This window comes from Acinonyx jubatus, chromosome A1, assembly GCF_027475565.1.
Source record: "Acinonyx jubatus isolate Ajub_Pintada_27869175 chromosome A1, VMU_Ajub_asm_v1.0, whole genome shotgun sequence".
NCBI classification, from domain to species: domain Eukaryota; kingdom Metazoa; phylum Chordata; class Mammalia; order Carnivora; family Felidae; genus Acinonyx; species Acinonyx jubatus.
This window is the reverse complement of record NC_069380.1, coordinates 176,753,856-176,773,739: the sequence shown is the minus strand read 5'-3', so window position 1 is coordinate 176,773,739 and position 19,884 is coordinate 176,753,856. Positions and strand designations below refer to the sequence as shown.

The following is a 19,884-nucleotide window of genomic DNA, read 5'->3' as shown; positions in this document are numbered from 1 at the left end:
AAGAGCCATTATTATTCTCCTTCAGTACTGGAGTCTTCTCTTGCTTTGACACAAATGTTATGTATCAGATGACAAACTATTTTGTGGCCCTGACTTGGGATCTCTCCTGGATTTGGGAAGTATTATTAAGCTATTGCTACAGCTGGGCTGTGCACAAAGCCCCCTTGAGATGAAACCAGATGCCATATGTCTGCTACAAAAGCTTGAAGGAGAAATCCCATCACAGAGGGTCCTTCCCTGGGAATGTTGTTGCGGGTCTGGAGCCATCCTGAGAGACCCTGTCAGCACGACCTTGAGTGCAGCAGGCTCCCCCACAAGGGTCCATGCTGTGCTTTCCCGGGTGTTGACCTTCTAAAGGGACTCAAAGGAATCAATGCCATCAAATGACTCTTCAAGATCAGAACCCCCTTTTTCTAGATTTATGCTATGTTCATCCAGTGATGCATTTGTGCAGTCATTAAATATTGATGATGATTTTTTAATAACATGAGGAAATTCTATGTCTTAAATATAGAGACAGGGTCAAAAGACCCAAAAATAAAAAGAAAGCCATCAGGGATCCTGGAAGCCAGGGAGGGAAGACATGTGGCCCTTCACCAGAATCCCTGGATCTCCCAGAGGTCAGGCCCAGAGACTCTGTTCTGAAGCTAAAATTTTGTTGATATCTTCTGCTTAAGTGACACATGATTTGTACATTTCTGTAGCTTCACTTTTTTCTAAAATGATTTTGCTTTCCTTTTATAATCAGGAAAAAAAAATCCTCAAACACTATTTCTTTAAAAATAGGAATTAATGAGATAGTCAAACTTACTGAAGCATTTTCATGTATATAATTTTACTTTTCTTCTAACCAGCCTGTGAAGCCAGAAAGGCAGATGGTTACATTTTAAAGACAGATGTGGGGGATGGAGGTGAACGTACTTGTTCAAAATTGTGCAGAAAGTCAGGGGCAGAAGTCAGTACTTCTAGCCTTGTTCTGGTCTTTGTACCATGGGTTGTTTTTCCTCCTAACGTTTTCATCTCCCTATTTTCTCCCAGTTCATTCAACAATCATATATGAAGCACATATAGCATCTTAGGCAATGTGATAAACACCTAGAGGGCCATAGAGATTCAGATGACAATTTCTGTCCCCCAGGACTTTGCTCCCTGGTGGAGATGTGCATGAGAGCTTGACAAAAGAAATGTCAAGATAATATAAGCAGCAGCCTGTTCAAAGCTCCATGAGTACTGGGAGGATGGAGTGACTAATCCCATGGCAGGGGCGGGGGATGATCAGAAAAAGTTACAGAGAGGAGGTGACATTTAAATTGCAACTTGCTGTCTGGCATAGGAGGTAAAAGCCCAGGCTCCCAAGCTTGGCAGACCTTGAAGGCACTCCAGTCTTCACCACCTCATACTTGTATACTTGGACACATTACTATTACCCTCTAAGCCTCAATTATTCTCCTGGAAAATGGGGTGGTTGTAAGCTACCTTGAAATAAATCAGTTAATGGAAGCAAAGCATTTAACAGCCCATTTTAACTTCAAGAAGCTAGAGCCTTTATTATCATAATTAGTAGTAACATGGCTCATATTCATTTATTCCTCCCAAATGAAAATTATTTTCCATGATAGATAGGTAATGGAACAGTGTCCCAAGTAGAGGGAACAGCATGTGTTAAGTCACTGATATGCAATAGCCTCTGACTTTTTTGCAAGATGACAAGGAGGCAGGGATAGGGGGAAGTAGAATAGTAGGAAGTTAGGCAATACATATTAGATTGCAGTCAGATTGTAAAGAAATTGTGTTGCTGTGGGAGGATTGTTATGCTCTAGGATGCTGGTGGGATGCTTTTAAGGGTGTAGAAACCAGGTAATGGCCAGATGTGTGTCTTAGAGAGATCCCTCAGGCAGCCAGGAGAGAGCTGGATCCAAGGGAGCTAGAAAAGTAGAGAAAGTAGCCCTTGAAGGCCAGTACAGTGGTCTACATAGAACAGTCAAGGGCTCATGATGGTGAAGTCATTCATTTCAGTTAAACAAGGACCTCCTTGACTTTACAAACTGAGGAAAGCAGTTCCCACTCTCAGGACACAACATATAGTGGGGAAAGAAGGGGTGAAGGGAGGACTAGAAATAGCTATAATTTAAGACAAATAATCATCACAAGAGAATAACGAGGACTGCTTTAAGAGGGTCAAAAGGAGGGAAGGTGGGGTGTTACATACAGGTGCGTGAATCAGAAAAGGACATGTGCTTATTGTCAGAACACATCACCCTTCTCTGGGGCATAATAAGCTCTATAAGGCAAGCTGCATCTATGATTTTCTTGACCAACACAGAGAAGGGAATCAATAACTGTTGGAAAAAAGTGATTAGGGCTGGGGTTGATCTGAGAAGTTTCCCTGGAGCTGGTGGATACATGGTTCTGGAGAAGAGGGAAGGATCTATTCAGGAAATCCATTCAGGTCAGTGGTGAGTTCATTACATGGCTTTGAATTTGCTCCCCTTGATCCCTAACTATAGACAGCACATTGTTTTCTATCTTGAAACAAACAAGCAAACAAAAAAACAATGGCAACAGCTCATGACTTCTCTTCTCCATCACCCATATGGGATTTCTGCATGTGGGATTGGATTCAGTCAGGCTTGGAGTGCTTGCTGAAAGAGCTATGTGAACCACTCTCAATTTCATCAATTAAAGTGACTCAGCCCATTTGGCTCAGGAGAAAGAAGGCTTTTCTGTCAGCATAACCAGGGTATCACAACACATGTGCTACCTGGGAAACCAAACCCAAGCACCAATGGGAGGTCATTGTGTTTAGCTGATGATTTAAAAAAATACATATTGAAGTTTTGCCAGGAGAAAAAAATTTGGTTTTATTTGAATGAAGTTTAATATAATATGGTTGTGGATTCTAAGAATTTGTGAGGCCATTCGTGATAATAAATGCTTTATTTGCTTTGGAGCGAATAATCCTTTGGTTTGATGCTTATTGTCTTTTCATTTTAGTTGTGGTTTAAACCAAGGCAAAATGCTCTGCCCAAAATGTTTCTTCAGTTACATAGACCCTGTCTCCTTTAAATTGCATTTTCTATAAAAGGGACTAGGTCACATGTAATAAATTTTGGCATTTTAATGAAAACATTACAGAGAAAATAGTTAACAATCTGCTTTAATTTCAAAACTAATTTCCTCTTTCATATAGTAAGGCAGTATCTTGGTAAAATGTGAAAAATGCATTGGGATTTAATTATGATGGCAATTTGTTCTGAAACAAGGTTAAACTGGGCTGTCAACGTTCAGAATAAAGGTATTAGGAGGTTGGCAGTGGGGGTAGGATGATAGTGGTTTGACGTTCCTGGGTCCTGAGTGCCAGGTAGACCATAGTAGAATTACAAGCCCTGAGCACATTGCTTACTAATCAGTAGAAGGATGGATATTCCTGGGGGAAAGATAGAGCCTATAGATTCCAGTGGCACCATCCCCACTGGAGGACTGATAGGCAAGAAAACAAACAAACGAAAAAACCCTGGGAATCATTTTTTCATGCTGATCCACTGGATCCAGTTCATTCATTATTTATTACTGCATCAGATATTTGAATTCCATTATGCTAAGTGCTAGAGACACAAAGGTAAGCAAAAATAAGCAGGATTCCTACCTTAAGAAGATTATAGGCTAATGAGAGAGAAATATAGTCATCAAAGAATGACACAAATATATGTACAAGGTCAACTGTGTCAAGAATTTTGATGGAGGGGTCTCTGGTGCCAGGTGAGTATACAAAAGGAGTTTTTCATGTGATCTAGGACGGTGGTGGTAGTAGTCTTAGAAAACCTTACCTGGGAAGTCCCAGTAGAGCTGGAAACTGACCAGGGGAGGATGACATAGAGTAGATTATTCCGGGCAGACAGAAAAGCTTACACAGATCCTTAAGGATGTGTTAGGATAATGGGTCTGTAGAGGAGACAGGGGAAGTGCCTGAGATGGAAGCTTCCATGGGAGAGTCAGATGGGCCCTTCTGGGTGACAGACCTGGTCTTACTTTCTAAATTTGTCAGGAAGCCAGAGTGTGACATGGGTCAGATCTAAATTTTGCAGTAATTGTCTTTGCTGCAATGTGGAGAATATGCTGCAAGGGAAAGGGAGTATATGTTGGGGGACCAATTGGGACATTTGTGGAGGCCATCTGAGAGAAGGGGTTTGGGACAGGATGCCAGCAGTGGAGGAGAGGCAAGTTTATCTTGGAACTGGCTTCATCTGGCAGTGAGAAAACCAAACTCTAGGTTTGCTCTTCCTGGGCTGAGTGTCCTGTAGGAGGCAGGCTGAAATCATATATTTGGGAAACCTCAGGAGTAGGGGTGATAGATGTGATCAATAAGAATTCAAGCTGTAAGTTGGTTAAAAGATGGGGATGAAGTTGAGATGGAGCTCAAAGGGCTTTTGAATATTAAGCTTGTCAAACATAGTTTACACCAAACACAAACAGTGTAGGTTGGGTGTGGCTTTGTCCGGCAGCTCTTTTCATTGCAAGCCATGCTTTATGAGCATAATGATCATAAAACGCCTGTGTTTCTTGGGACTTAAAAAAAATATGTTTTTAGCATACAGCAAGTTGCCTTGAGCAGCTCGAAATGAAAGCCTTTTCAAGCAAAGGGTATTGAGACCTCTGCTCAGCTAATGAGGAAGTTGAACCTGCCAGTCAGAATTGGTCTCAAGTTTAGTGTCAGTGGTTCCTGGAACTAACCCGGGGCCATGGGGTCCCATCGACCTTCACATATTCTACCCACCACTACATTACTCCAGCACTGACTTCCCCAAGTGATTGCTATGAGCCCTTGGACGACTCATCGAGCCTTACTTGACTGCCTCATGCTGAAAATGGCACAGACCCAGCTCTTGCAGTGTCTTTCACCTCAAGGATATTTATTCCATGCAACAAGGATCTTTCGCTTCTCAGAGTGCTATGCTGTGTTTAATATACATTCATATTCTTCTGGATCACTGAGGACTTTGTCACTTAACAATTCATTGTCATGGTTTCTGGTCTTAATAAAAGCAAGAAGAGTGTACTCCTTATCAACACCATTTTTTGACTGAGAAAATCTTAAGCTTGCTTCTGAAAACCTACCGCAGCCCCATGAAGGCATCTTGCATCTTCTCTCCCAATTTACTCCAATCAGCAAATGAACGAATATGCAATTAGTGAGCACCTGTTGTGTACCCTACATTGTGCTCAGGGCTTTTACTCACTTCATTGTCAGAGACCCTTGTAAGACAAAGGTTATGTTCAGTATTATAAGGAGTCAGAGGCTCCCAGAGGTTAACTTTCCCAAAGTCACCTAGCAAAAAGAAAGTGGCAGAATAATATCAAACCCAAGACTTCTGATTCTATGCCCATGACTCTTCCCGCCTTAAATTGGTAAACAAGCTGGCTTTAGATGGCTCATGGACGATGCAGGGGAAAAAAAAAAAGGAATCGTATGGCGGGAAAGTTGTTTTCTTTTCAGTTCTCTCTCAAACGTCCTGATTAGTCAAGTAGAAAATGTGTTTGGTGTTAAAGTGGCTTTAGCATGTGTTGAATATTTGCTAATTTCCCTTTTTAACAAAGAGAGCTGGTCTCAGGCTTAACACCTTCAACACTCAAAAATCTTAGCAAGAGTTTAATAAAATTATTTTGATTTCATCTTCTATTTTTGGAGCATCATATTGGTTTCCTTATGGTGGCAATATAGAGTTGCCTTTTAGGGAACTTTTAAGGAAGAAAGAAAATTATTAAAAAAATTTTTTTTTAAGTTGAATAAATTATAGTTCAGGTGTATGGGCACAATAATGATAAAAAATATGAAAGTGTATCCATCTAAATGAAGCTAGGAACTATTCCATTGATTTAAACTGCCTCCTTCACTCTTAGGACATGTGGGGCTTCATGTGATCATTGCGGCACCAAATTGTAAATGTGTTCTTTGTTTATCTGTTTTCCTGGAACACAATTAGAAGCAATTATAATGAAAACTATCCCTGTCCCTAGGACCGTTGAGGCATCCTTCTTAAGTTTAAATTTATAACCCAAATCAACCCAAGCTAGTAATGGAGTCTTAAAACCTAGGAAAAATACGTAAGTTTATTGCAAAAGATAATATCCCATTTAAAACAGTTTAGAAATTTACAAAACCTTACATTGGTACACAGTCTTGAAGAAGGTGCTCTCTATAGATGAGCTGGCATGAAGTTCCAAGTATAGCGAGTACCTATTTTTTTAACTACAGAGAAAGCAGCTACACAAACTCCTGCAACTTAAGTTGATATGTGAGTCTCTTTCCCTTCAATTTTACAAAAGTAATTTTTGCCAAATTAATATCTCTCCATAAAACCATATAACCTCAAGTACAGCATTTCTGTAGAATAGCATGGTAGATGTTACATCGTATTTTACAAAGAAGTGATTTCACATGGTAGACGAGTATAGATAGAGGTTTGGCATACGTATCTGTATGTTCTTCAAAACATGGAGATGACCATTTTTGTGTAGCAGGAAGGTGTTTACTGAATCCATTTCCCTCCTAACTATTTTAAATGTTCAGTATTCAGAAGAGACCTTTCTGGTTTCAGGCTGGTGGCCTGAGCAGTGCTATGTTGTGCTTTGGTATAGAATTATATAGCCTCATTTTTTGTTGTTGTTGTTTGTTTGTTTGTTTTTTCTCAAAATGTCAAAATTTTCCAACCCCAGTTTCATTTAATTCAGTTGAGGCTTTATCTCAGGCCCCTCACTCAATACAAGTGTATGACAAGGTGAGATTCATCATTTAAGAGTTGGATTATCCTTTTGTGTGAGTTACCTCAGACACCTCTTCATCGTTCCAGGGTAACTTTGGCAAATGATCCAACTGAGCTCTGGGTCGTTCTGCTCATTTTGATGTTGGAATGTGCACAGAGCTTACAAAGTAGGTAGAGTAGGTGTTTACATCTCCGTTCAAGAATGGACAACCAGGCCCTGAAAATTTAAGCAATTTGCCGAAGGTTAGTGTTATAGACTGTTCTGTTGCCTGGGTCTCTTAATTCCGGGAACAGGATTATTTTCATCCCAGCATGCTACCCAAGAATATAAATTAATTTGAAAATCGGTGTAAGCAAAGCAAATTAAGATGGAAGCTCTACTATGAGATAAAATTACATAAGACATCCCAAATGATTTTGTCTTATTGGATTATCTTCTGTGCTGTTCTTTTCCACTGTTGGGGCCAACTGAGAGTTGATTGTGTGGATACAGAAAGATCTGTGGCTTTTAGCCAGTGGTAGCATATCTTATTGAAATGTGACTTCTTAAGTATGACAAGTGTATTTATCTTAATTCCAACTTAGTGTTATGTATTCCGGTCTCATTTTGTGGGTTTAAACATTACACTAGAAACAGAATGAGAACATCTTGAATGACATTCCAAGACTTAAATAGTGCAAGCTGAGACTCTTTGCCAAATTTCCCTCTCACTCTCACCGAAATAGCTTTGTGCACTGCAGCACGGTGACAGGGAAAGGTGAATCTGTCGGAGTGGTTTGTTCAGTGAGTCTCAATTTGCAGTGGGGTACGTACACCCCACGTGCACTCCACAAAGACTCTAACTCAGCGACCTGATCTTCAGCAAAGGGGATTATAAAATGCCTTCTTCATTGAGTGCCTGTGGAGCTTTAGGATCCCTTTTCTAAGCAGCATCAATGCAACCACAGGCTGCTAGAGAATTTAATGCAAAGGAATGCGAGCCTTTCCAACCTACCCCTTATCCCCAAGAGTATGTAGCAATTAATTACATTATAGTAGTTTGTTCAGCCACGCAAGTTTGACTGGACCCACATGTATGAGGATCTTGCCAAAAGAATGAGTCAGACTTCAAAAGAATTCAGACTTTGGGAAGGAAAGGTCTTTAATACTAAAATGGAAGAAAATATATCCTCATCCCCAGTCCTGCTGCTTCTTCAATCAGGTGACCATCACCTGGTCATCACAAAGGGAAATTGTGTAGATTAATATACTTTGGGACCTATCTACAAGGCTGTTGCTGGGATGAATGAACAAGAACCAGTGTTGTGTTTTCATCTTAGTCTGATGTTACTGGTGAGACGAAACAGACAGACAGGCTGCTGGATCTCATGGCCTTAAATATTGCAGGGACAGTAACTGTGGAACCTTCAAGTTCAAGCCCAAACCAGGTCCCACCCATTTGCCAACAGGTCTGAGGCCCCAAGCTGAGAATCACAATGGTTTAAGGCAGGCCCTGCAGCGGCTATAATTACAGGATGGCCATACCAACAAGTTCCTTATATCCTGCCATAACTTTACTCTGCCACAGACTGTAAAGCTCACATAGCATGAGATGACATGGGATCTGGGTCCCATGGGATCTAAGGGCTAACTAAAAATGAAAATTACCCAATCCATGAAGTGATCTTGCATTTTTATGCCCTACCGCTTCTGATGTACTTATGTATGCCAATATCTTAGAAAACTGCCAGTTTATGTTTCTAGTTGCCCCCCCCCACCCCCCACCCCCCACCCTGGGGTATCTGATTATAACATTCCTCTATTTTCCTGTTGTGCGCAACATTTTTTTTTTTCTTTTGGGATGATGAACTCAGGATGGGAAGGGAGTGTTTAGCATCATGGAGGTTTTAGAAGATGTGATGGGGTTTTTGCCCATGGTAGGAACCTAGGCTATCAAACAAGGATGTGAACTGGTCATGTGTGACAGGGAACTAGGCAAGTGGTCACTCTAGTATCCATAAAGTCCTCAGCAAGTGTCACTCATTTAGGTGAGATTAGTGGTCAGGTGTCCAGCAGCAGCTAAACCAGCCCCGAGTCTTTCCCATTTTGCAAGTTGAATGGCTCACCACCTGGGGCCTGTGCTAAGAAGTAGAGAAGGCCTGAGGGCAGTGGTTTCCCCACCTTGGGGAGGTACTTGGGGAGGGCAAAGGGAATGGACCCAACAAGCTCAGATCCACCAGAAGCATTTCTTCTTCACTTTCTTGGTTTTCCTCCTTAAGTCCTGTTTCTCAGGGACTGGAGGCTCTGCTGGGGACTTTGGTGGGGGAGATTCCTCCTCAACTGGTTCTGCTTCCTCCAGACTCTGTAGAACTTCATGGAACCTGCCTTCCTGCTGTCGAAAATCATATTCTACACTGAAAAACACAGAGGAGAAGGAAGGAAAGTAAATTCAAATCAGCACTTATTGATTTAGAATCACCAAGTATCTAACTGACATGGAAGAGCATAGGCTTTGAGATCAAGTTCCAGATGCTTAGGTACCTGCTGACCTTGGGAAAACTGTGCCACCCCTTTCAACCATTAGTTCCTCACTGGTTGAATCGGAACCTGTAATGCCTTCCTTTTGAGGATGAGACATGTAATATGACAACCTGATAGTAGGTGTTCAGTAAATATTGCTACAATCTCTCTCACATTTATTTAATGCCCCTAATTGCTAATTATTTTTACACATTTTGCATGAAAGCTGCCTCATTATAAAAGATTTAAATAATACAGGGGAAGATACAAAAGAACTAACCACTCAGTTTCCTCATCAGTAAAATGGACACAATAATAGCAACTATTCCAACAGCTTTCTTTGCAATTAATATGTATATTAACCAAGTGAAAGAATACAAAGGAAGTGTTTAGGGCAGTACCTGGCATGTAGTAAGGCTTCCATATTTGGTAGCTTCTATGAGTCACCATTGCGACTATTGCCACTAACACATTATGTCTTGCTCTTTGCCTTGCTTCTCAACTTAACAATGTGTCTCAGAGGGCTTTCCATATACATTCACCACGTAATATTCCTCAATGTAGACATATTTAAATACTTCACTGGGCATTTCCTAATCTTCGTTTTTTTCTTTGCTATTTTATTTGTATGTTTTGGAGTTGTTAATGTACAGACTCCATTGTATTATTTGTACACAGGTCTGTGAGCTAAACATGATGTATTTGGGGATCAGGGTTCCCAGAGGCTGAGAGAGTCAGATACCTGGGAGTACAGAAGTTCTGGCTTGCTCATAGTGGGTACTCACACATCCTGTGTCCTTGAGGGCTTGAGAATCAGGCCTGCAGGTGTGTTAGGGTTTGTCAGCTTGACTCATAACTCGGGCTCAGTTTTCCCAGAAGCTTGAGAGGCAGGCCAGAAAGAATGAATCCTGCAGATGTCCCTGAAGGCTGTGCAGGGGCTCCCTCTGCCCTTAATTGTCCACTTTCCTCCCTCGGAGATTTACTTATGGAGGAGTTTCCAGTGCTGAGATCCTTATAAGAAGGCTCTTAAGCTTTTAGCTGTATTTTTACCTGGTTTCATTCTAGAGGCCTCAGATGGCCCAAGATGAGTAACCAGTGTAGGAGTGTGGAAAGGGGAGGAAATGCAGAGTCATGGAAACAGTACATTCTCCTTGCTTAGCATGAAGGGAAATGAAATGTTTCATATTGAAGACGAAAGACCCCACATTGGTTTGCCATGTGACATGAGTGTCCAAAGCCTTTCTAACCAGCAAGGGATGAAAAAGAGCTGTCATTAAAAGGATACTTGGTCCTGGTCTACTATCCCATATCACCTTCTAGAGACCCAGGATCAGACTAAGCGCTGCTGGAAAGGCAAATCATGGTTGTCATGCATGACTAATGAAGTCCCCAAATGGGCATTCTGAGATGGAAGAAGCTAAAGAGTCAGAAGAGCCAGATGGCATGTTTTGTAGCCAGACGGATGGGGTGTCAGTGCTTAGGGAGTATTGGGAAGGTGTTTCTGATTATTTCATTTCTGTAGTTTTGATAAGCTTCGCCCAGATTTTCTTCTCCTTGGTGTCATCCTTTCTTTTTCCATTTCTCCCTGGTGCCCTCTATAAAGATATACTCCTGGATGGATGACCTACATAGTGGCTGTATTTTCCAAAGCAAAGCTCCACAACTGATTAGCTGTGAGATCTTGGGGAAGTCATTTCTTATTTTTAAGCAGTAGTATCTTCATCTGCAAAATAAACATGATATCTACTCATAGGATTTCAGTGAAATTTAAGAAGTTCAGCTCAGAACAAGGCATCAAGTTTTCAGTCAGTCATTCAACAAATATTTATTATCACCCATGTGCCAGGCCCTATGCTAGGTGCTAGGGAAGGAATGGTAGATAAACATTATTTATGGCCTCCTCATGCTGGTAGTCCAGTGGCTCTGTGTCCTCAGTAAATGATAGCCAACATCAAGAGCTATTAGGGGCATTTTAGTCACAGCCCAGGATTCGCTAGGTCAGTGAGCAGAGGCATCCACAGACTCAAACAGTGAGGCTTTCCTTCCAGGATGCAGTATCAGCATTGTACTCCTCTTTGTCTCTGGGCCTGGGGTGAATTTCTGTCTGCACTACCTGCACCTCACTCTCCCTTGTGGAAACTTAAAGAGATGGATTTGGGGGCTGGGGAAGAGTTGTTCAGCAACCTCTGCACTGCTTCAAGGAAAGCCGGTAAAGCAGTATGTTGCAAACTCTGATTCTTACCCCCTCTAGCACTAGTTCACAGGTAGGGAACATCCATATTCACAGTTCTCCTACCTCCTGAAATATCCCTATCCTTCCCCCAAAGGCACAAAAATGACCTTAATCTTAGAGCACCAGATAGAGCCCAAGAAAGTGGGTACTCCCTGCTCGTTCCAGGAATTTCTTGTGCTTTCTGGTATAGGATATTTCACCCATCTATCCAGTCAGCCAGCCAGCCAACCATCCATGTATCCAACCACTCATCCATGTGTCTATCCATCCATTCATACATCCGCCCATCCATCCATCCTACCTACCATCCATTCATCCAGCCAGCCAACCAGCTGGTCAGCCAGTGTATCCTGCTCTGGGCCTGACACTGTGCTCAGTTGCAGGGATAATAGTAAGACAGACAGATGTGGTTACTGCTTTAGTGGATCTTACATCCCGGTATTTGAGGTATGTGATTAAACTAACAGTTGCTTTACAAATATGCTTTGCATTTATCCCCACTACCCCTACTTGCCAACTGTTCATCCATATATGTCTACCAAATGATACGAACATACACATAAACTGGCCTCCTTCTTCTCATCTGTAACATTTCTCTGACTTCATAATTCAAACAAACAAATGACAACAACAGCAAATCACCTGAGTTTGCCAAGACTCACAGTAGTGTCCTAATATCAGTTAGAAAACATAATGCTCTGGGTGATTCCAGAATGTGTATAGAATTGGCATGCCTGGGGAGAGAAGAGCCAGGAGACAATGTAAACTCAGTCTCCTCATTACAATTTAAAGTTCAGCACAATATAGAGAAGAGAACAGGGGCTCTTGAGTAGAACACTCCTGGGTTTGAACTAAGGCTATACCACTTACTGGCTGGGTGACCTTGGGCAAGTTGCTACTCTTTCTGAGACTCAGTTGAAAGAGGAGATTATAAAGCTACCTCACTGGGTAGTTGTGCAGATGGGACAAAATAACAGATGAAATGTCCTCATGTAGGATATGGTCTCTGCCTACTCCACTCTTCAATAAGTCTTTTGTCTCCCTATCTTAGGGACTGAATGCCTTACCTCCTCACTCACACCTTTAGCTCTTCAGTAATTGTACACCTTGTCGGCAACATCATTCTTCACTCCTCCCCTCGGTATACATTCGGGGAAGAACACACTCTTTATGTTTCTATGGAAACACCACAGGGTTCCATTATAATCATTAGGGCTCCCCACCCCGCTCCTGCAACTGTCCCCACTGGTCTTGACAATTTAAAGGGGATTGAAAGTGACTTTCTTTTTCAAGGCCAGGGAAATAGCATAGTGTAGGGAAGCATGTATGCTTTGGAAAGAAATTGATTAATGTGTTTTCGGCCAAAGCAATTTATTAACATAAAGGAAAATTGTCACTTTTCTTCTTATCCATCCGTTTGACAAACTACTGTTTAGTTTGGAGGGGAGGAGAGGGAGTATATTTTGTTTTGGTAGCAGCTGCCTTATAAATAGGCAGGGGCAGTGCCCTCTCTCATCTGTTTTCATTTTGAGGCTGAGTAGAGAAGAGGAGATACCCCTTAACTTCCTACTTATCCAATCCACACCAAGTTGGCAACCTCTTGAAAAGGGAAATAAGCTGCCTACTTGGTAAGAATTCAAGTAAAGTCTTATCAGAGGGTTCTTTGTAGGTTGGTATTGACATAGAACACCAGTAACTTTTCCAGCCTCACCTCTGCTTCTTTTCTTCCTCTTAATTTCCCTACCCTGCCACTCTTATCATCTTCTGCATACATATTCCATATGGAGGAGAGAAATGTTGAGTGCCTAGCTTGTGTAGAGCTCTGGCTCAGAGTTTGGGCCAAACGGTGGTCAAGAAATTGTTACAGTATGGGATTCAGGCCTGGAGCCATTGAGATAGTCCAGAGTATTCAAGGTCTGTGAGGTTAGTCCTTTGAAGATGTGTGGAATACCTAACACCTGGTTCAGGGGTGGGGGCACTGAAGAGTTCACTGGGGAGCCTTAAAGCCCTTCCTACCCAAGATGACTGTGCATGGCACCACATTGGATTTAGAAAGTGAGCTGTGTGTAAAGTAGAAATGGAAGAGAGCTTTCAGGTTTTCCTCTTGAGGGCACCTCACTAATCTAACTGACAGATCAATGCTTCAGCTATCATGCTAGGTGAAAAGTAGAAGGATGTTTTTCTAGGTAATTGGAAGCAGCGAGAAGCCTAAGTCATGGCTTGTCTAGAAGAAGAAATAGTGAGAAGCAAAAAGAGGATAAATACATAAATATATAAGCAAACAATAGAGCTGGTTTCTGGATGTAGTATCTTGGCTAGGCAAACTAAAGTTGGGTGAGCCAAAAGGAGATAAAAGTTTATATAGAAACAAACAGTGGAAACCTCTTACTTTTATATAGCACTTTCAAACCGCAAACATTTCAAATCTGTGTTTTTATTTTACCCTTACAATAGCCCAGAAATATGGGAAGATTGTTATCCCCATTTAACTGACAAAAGGGGTTGGCAAAGGGAAGTCATACCATGAATTATGATCAGAATATAAGCCTGGTCTCCTGATTCCTAGTCCTTTGTTTTTCCTAAAGAGGGGTCAAATGTTTTAGCCTGGGGCTTGTCTATTACTGGGGGTCTTATTCTAAGAAGAAGAAAGAATGAGAGGACCTGTATCACATTAGGTGAGGACATGTAGTATTTAAGTGAATAATAATAACAATAATGAGAAGTAGGAAGGCAGGGAGGAGGAGGAAGTGGAGGGAGAGGAAGGGAGTAGAAAGAGAAGAACTAGTAGTAATCCATATTGTTGATACTATACTACAAGTTCAGTAATTCTTACATGTCTCATGTATTTCTCAATTAACTTCATTTTACAAACAAGGAAACTTAGCCAAGGAGAGGTTAAATATTCTGCCAAGAGCATGCACTGGTCAGTGATAGAGCCAGGATTTGAGCCTCCTTTGTCTAGCTCCAAAGCTTGTACACTAAGATATATTGCACTGAAAGAACATAATAGTCTCTATCTGTGTGAGATTCTATTTGCCCAATATGTATGGGGTAGGGGTGGTGAGGTGTGATGACCAAGGCCTGGTGCACCTTAATGACCTCACTGCCCCCTGTGACACCAGACCTAACCTGGGGCTGGGCTGCATGAAGGGCACTTTATGACCCAGTTGACCAATACACCTTGTAATAGTGTTTCTCCTTCTTCTTCTTCTTCTTCTTCTTCTTCTTCTTCTTCTTCTTCTTTAATTTGAGAGAGAAAGAGAGGGAGAGAGAGAGTGCAAGTGGGGGAGAGGGGAAGAGGGAGAGAGGAAAAGAGAGAATCTTAAGCAGGCTCCCCTTCTAGTGTAGAGCCTGACACAGGGCTCAGTCCCACAACCCTGGGATCATGACCTGAGCTGAAGTCAAGAGTTGGATGCTAAACTGACTGAGCCACCCAGGTGCCTCTGTAATAATGTTTCTAGATTGCAGAGCAGTTCTGACTGTGACACTGCATTGCCAGAGAAGATGGGAACCCCCTTAGGAGGCAGCTTACTCAAGGCAATATAGGGGCTCTGCAATCTTGGGTCTACTGTAGGCTGCTGAGGTCTGCGGTAGGCTTTGTGCACTTCCTTCTTAGGTGAGTCTTGCTCTTTTATAAAGAGAAAAGATGATAAGCCACTTCCATAAACCATACACTCCAGGCAAGTTGGCTGAGAAATTAATGATCCACAGCATCTTCCTGAAGATAAAACATCTTCTAAACCCCTCTCCATCTCTTCATCATCTCTGTGCATCAGAGAGCTTCTGTGGCCTCTCTTGCCATGGAACCCAAGTGAACCACAGATTTATTGACCTCCTGTCACTTTCTTTTTTAAAGAATTAGCTGTAAGAATCAATAGAATCAGTGAGGATAGTTTGGTTCCTATCCACTTGGATAAACCATGCTGCTTTGGAAAGTGTCTCTGGGGAAGAATTACAGTCTGGGAAAGTAGGGGCTTTAGTTTGTTTTCTCCCTCCCAATACCCTCCCCACCCCAGCATAGAAGGGATTTTGTTCCTAAAACTTTCTTCTAACGACTAGTTTTCTCATTATTTATAGGGTGTAATTTCAAGCTTCACAACTTGCATCCATGTTAAGTTGGCAAGTGCACCTCTTCTCCTAGGGCATCTGTCTGCTGACGAATCCTCAGAAAATCACAGGTGCTCTCCTTGGTACATAGATAAGCAGAACCAAGCTGTAGAAGTCTTCACTGCTGATCACTGTCTATGAAAGAGATCTGTGCTCTGTGTTCTGTGGCTCTGTGTCAAGAAGGCCTTCAGGTTAGGCCTTCAGAAAGGGCAGGCCATGTCAGAGAACTTTAACATATATTCACTGATTATGCAAGGTCAAAAGGTAAGAGGGGCAGGAAAATCTCCTGAATGCAGGATTGGTTTGAGCTCTGGCTCCACTGAATCTTGGACAAATCTTCATGCAGCCCCTCTGAGTCTTAGTGTCCTCCTCTGCTGAGTGACAATATCCATACCCACATTTTAGGGTTGTTTGTTGGGAGTCCGAAGTGAGATGATACATGTCCAGTGTTTAGCAAAGCGCCTGGCACCATGCCTGGTTCAACAAATGGTAATGATTGTTACATTAACTTGACAGAGAAATAAAGATTGGGTCATTCTGTGGTCAACCGTGGCCTCTGTGCCAGCAGCCATCCATTTGTTATTCCTGTGAAATTCTCAACTTGATTGATTTTATATTTATGGCATGTTTCAGCCTCTTTAGCTATTAATGCATTAAAATAGGGTTTAATTTTTATTTCAGATAAATTGCCAATGCAATAAATCATACTTTCTCCTTGCATTCTACAGAAAAGAAAGGGATAAAGCTACTGAGAGAAACAGAGGCTAGGGGCAAATGTCTTGGGGATCAACCTGTCAGGGCTCAGAGAAATTTCCACCTGTACCCCAAACTCTATATCTGTTTCCTAAAGAGATAGCTTGAACCATGTTTGGGGCAGTTGTTTGGGGGATACTGGATGATATTGCTGTAATGTTCCCATTCCATTGTTTGCAATAAATGCTGCTCAGTCTGGACTGAAATGTGGTGAGGGCTGCAAGTGCATCTGTGGTTACCAGAAAGAACAAATATGCTGTGTAATTTATAATTATTTTTCATTGTGGACTTCATTGCTGGCCAGAGGGAGGATTGTGGCTGGAAGGCAGAGAAAGCTCTCACAGTTCACCCAGCTCCACACTGGGAGAGCATCAGAGGCAGACAAAAGGAAAAATACTAAATAATTTAAGTGGAAAGTCGGTTACTAAACCCACAGGCCTGGGTGCATATCACATTTCTAATAAACTAAGGCCTTTTTCTCTGGTCAGGCAATAGCTTTAAGTGGCAGGCCAAGACCCCGTGGCCAGAAAGCATCACCTCAGATGGAAACGCAAGGAAGACGCTCAGGGCTGCTGACCCCTAGTTGGCTCACGTAGTTCTCCAGAGCCTCTTTCCTTGGTAAGGTGCAGGCCTGGCCTGGCTTCTCCTGCAGGGCACACAGCTGTAAGACTTTGGCTTGCGTTCCAGAGAGGCGCCTTCTAATGAGCTCTGAATATCAAAACTGTAAGGGAGAGACACCGGGAATGAGGAAGCTGGTTGCCGGGTACACGGAGAGGCGCTTGCTGTAAATCTCCCTTTGCATATCCTTAACATCTCTGTCTGGTCCAGAAGGAGTTATAACAGTGGAGGAATCAATAATGGTGAAAATGCAGCCTGTGGTCTGTGGAGCTTGAGGAAATGGTGGTGGAGGCTTCTGGCATTCAGTGTCATGCATATTACCTGGCTCAGGAGCATGGGGTGACTATAGCCCTCTCCTGAACAGGGGGTGGTGGTGCTGGGCAGCACTTTGCATACCCACCCCACCTAGTGTTTGTGACTGCTCCTCCAGGACTCACCAGAGGATAGTTCCTAGCATTTGCTCTCTTGGCTTGGCAGCAGAATTGGGCTTTAATTGGTCTTAATCTTAATTGGAAGAGGAATGTGGGCAAGGATTGCCATTTCATTTCTGATCTCAGATGAGACCCAAGGAGCTGGGAGATGTAGCAGGAAGGAGTGACTACAAATGAATACCCTAAGTAATGCATAAGGCAAGCCTGGACCTCAAAATGGACTGACAGAGACTTGTTTTCCCTTTTCATTGGAAACAGGAGGCCTCAAAAGTTCCACTTACTCTGTGAGCAAGCCCCCTGACCTTCTCTTCCTTTCCCATTGTGTCCACCCTCACCTGCACCCCCTATTTAGGTCTGTATATGACCACCTAAACCTGTAATTAGAAGGGAAAGTCATCTTTCTAATGATGTATTTAAGACAAAAACTACTTACTTGGCTATTTTATTAGCAAGAATTTTCTATTCATAGACATGTAAGCTGTTTGTCACAAAAGTGCCTAGTAAATCAACTGCCACCCCCTCTTTTCAAGACCCTGATTGAATGTCTCTGAAGCTATAATGGATCCGACCTTCCCAGGAAGCTTGCTGTAACCAGACTCCCATCCTCCACCCCACCCCTCTTCTCCAGAAGGTTGGGGGTGAAGGCCAGTGACCAGTATTCACATATACCCAGCAGACTGCCATACAGGTAGTCCACGATCACCCTTTGAAAACACTATTGAAGGCCTGCGTCTTCAACTCAAGCCCTCACGATGCCCTTGGCTGAGGAGAACTTAGTCATGTAATGCTCTGCTGACACTCCTCAAATAGGTCTGACTCTGAAGGTAGCATGCTGTGGAATCTAGCCAGCAGGTCCTAGAACAGCATCCCAATCTTGTCATTACTAGCTTCAGAGTGAATGTGAGAGTGCCTCACTCACCTGTTCCCACTTGTATTATCTGAGTACTGTGCAAGTACCTGAACTTCTTACTTCATCTACAAAATGGGAGTGTTTTTATCTGTCTCACATGGTTGTGAGGATTACAGGTGAGAACAAAAGGTATTTATAATGACAAGTAATAATAGAAACTTCTTATTTCTTTCCCCTGATTTTCTTCCCAACAGATCCCTGCCCTCAGCTAGCTATCATAGTTGTAAAAATCATCCAAAAAAAAAAAAAAGTCAAATAAACTGACTTCCAATTAGATGTGAGTAGTTTGTTAATCATAAGGGTTTAATCTGGTTGTATTATTATTGCTGCTGAAACAAATCACCACACATGAGTGGTGACAAACAACACCAGTGGTACTCTCAGAGTTCTGGAGATCAGAAGTCCCCAGAACTCTAAGTCATGGTGTCAGCAAATCACTGTTCCTTCTGGAGGCTCTCTGAGAAGTTCTGTCCCTTGCTTTTTCCACCTTTCAGAGGCTGTCCACATTCTTTGCTTGTGATACCTCTCTTCACCTTCTGCTTCCATTGCGTACCTCCTCTGACTCTGTATCCCCTGTTTCTCTCTTCCCTTTATAGAGATCCTTCTGATTAAATTGGGCCCACCTGGACAATCCAGGACACTCATCCCATCCCAGGATCCTTAATCACATCGCAAAGTTCATTTTGCCATGTGAGGTAATATATTGACAGTGCCCAGGAATTAGAATGTGAATACCTTGTGGGGCCATTATTCTGCTCACCACATTGGGTTTTGATATTTTACCAAGAAAGACCACAGATCTCTAATGTCTTAATCTCCTCTTCCAAAGACATCATTGGGGGCAGATCAGATACCAGAGAAGGGAGATACTGGAGCATGGAGGGAGTTTGTGGTTTGCTGCAAATCAAACTGCCTTTTTACCACAGCCAGTACAGAAGTGTACTGGGCAGTAATATTGGATGGCCATGATGAACGAGGATCTCAATGTCCTGTGAAATTGCAACAAGCTCTCTGAGTCATCAAAAGAAGATTTGATTAGGTTCCATCTTGTTGAGAGTATGTAGCACTCCAGGTATTTGAAAATTGACAATCTCTGTATTACATTCAGATGTATGATTCAGTTCAAAATTATCTACTGAGGACCTGCTGCATAGAAGCCTTCCTTCCCTTATAAGAACATTTCATTAATTAACTAAGGGTCGGGGCACACACAAATGGTAATAATGGCTTTACTTTTGGACAATCTAAATAACTGTCTCAATCCCATCACTGCTTTTTATCTTTGCCCCAGTCAATATAGTGTTCCCTTTTTTGACAAGTATCTACTGAGTGACAACTATGAATTAGACACTGTCCCACAACTTTGAGATATTAGCCATTTACTGAAGGAAAGAAACTCATCAACACTACATTACAATGCAATAGGATAAATGGTATAGCAGAGGGACATGCATGCCATGGGGATCCTCCATAGGAAGGAATGTAAGGTTATCCAGAGGAACAACATGAGGAAATTCCCAGACAAAGCAGGGTGGAAAAGACATTCCAGGAAATGAGGGGACTTATGCAAA

The 19,884-nt window shown here is 42.3% G+C and overlaps 2 protein-coding genes across 4 annotated transcripts in view; one reads left to right on the top strand and one right to left on the bottom strand.

The window, feature by feature from the left end:
* DOCK2 (dedicator of cytokinesis 2) overlaps window positions 1-19,884 on the top strand; it is a 413,885-nt gene that overhangs the window by 190,930 nt on the left and 203,071 nt on the right. The window lies entirely within an intron of this gene.
* INSYN2B (inhibitory synaptic factor family member 2B) overlaps window positions 6,099-19,884 on the bottom strand; it is a 120,302-nt gene continuing 106,516 nt past the window's right edge. For 2 of the 3 annotated variants that reach the window (XM_015065770.3, XM_053226637.1), the window contains one exon: window positions 8,530-9,155. In XM_015065770.3, the coding sequence (XP_014921256.3) occupies window positions 8,969-9,155 (187 nt within the window). In that variant the 3' untranslated portion in view covers window positions 8,530-8,968. Of the gene's footprint in view, window positions 6,979-8,529; window positions 9,156-19,884 lie in introns of those variants that run through there. The other variant, XM_027034126.2, reaches the window with a different exon arrangement.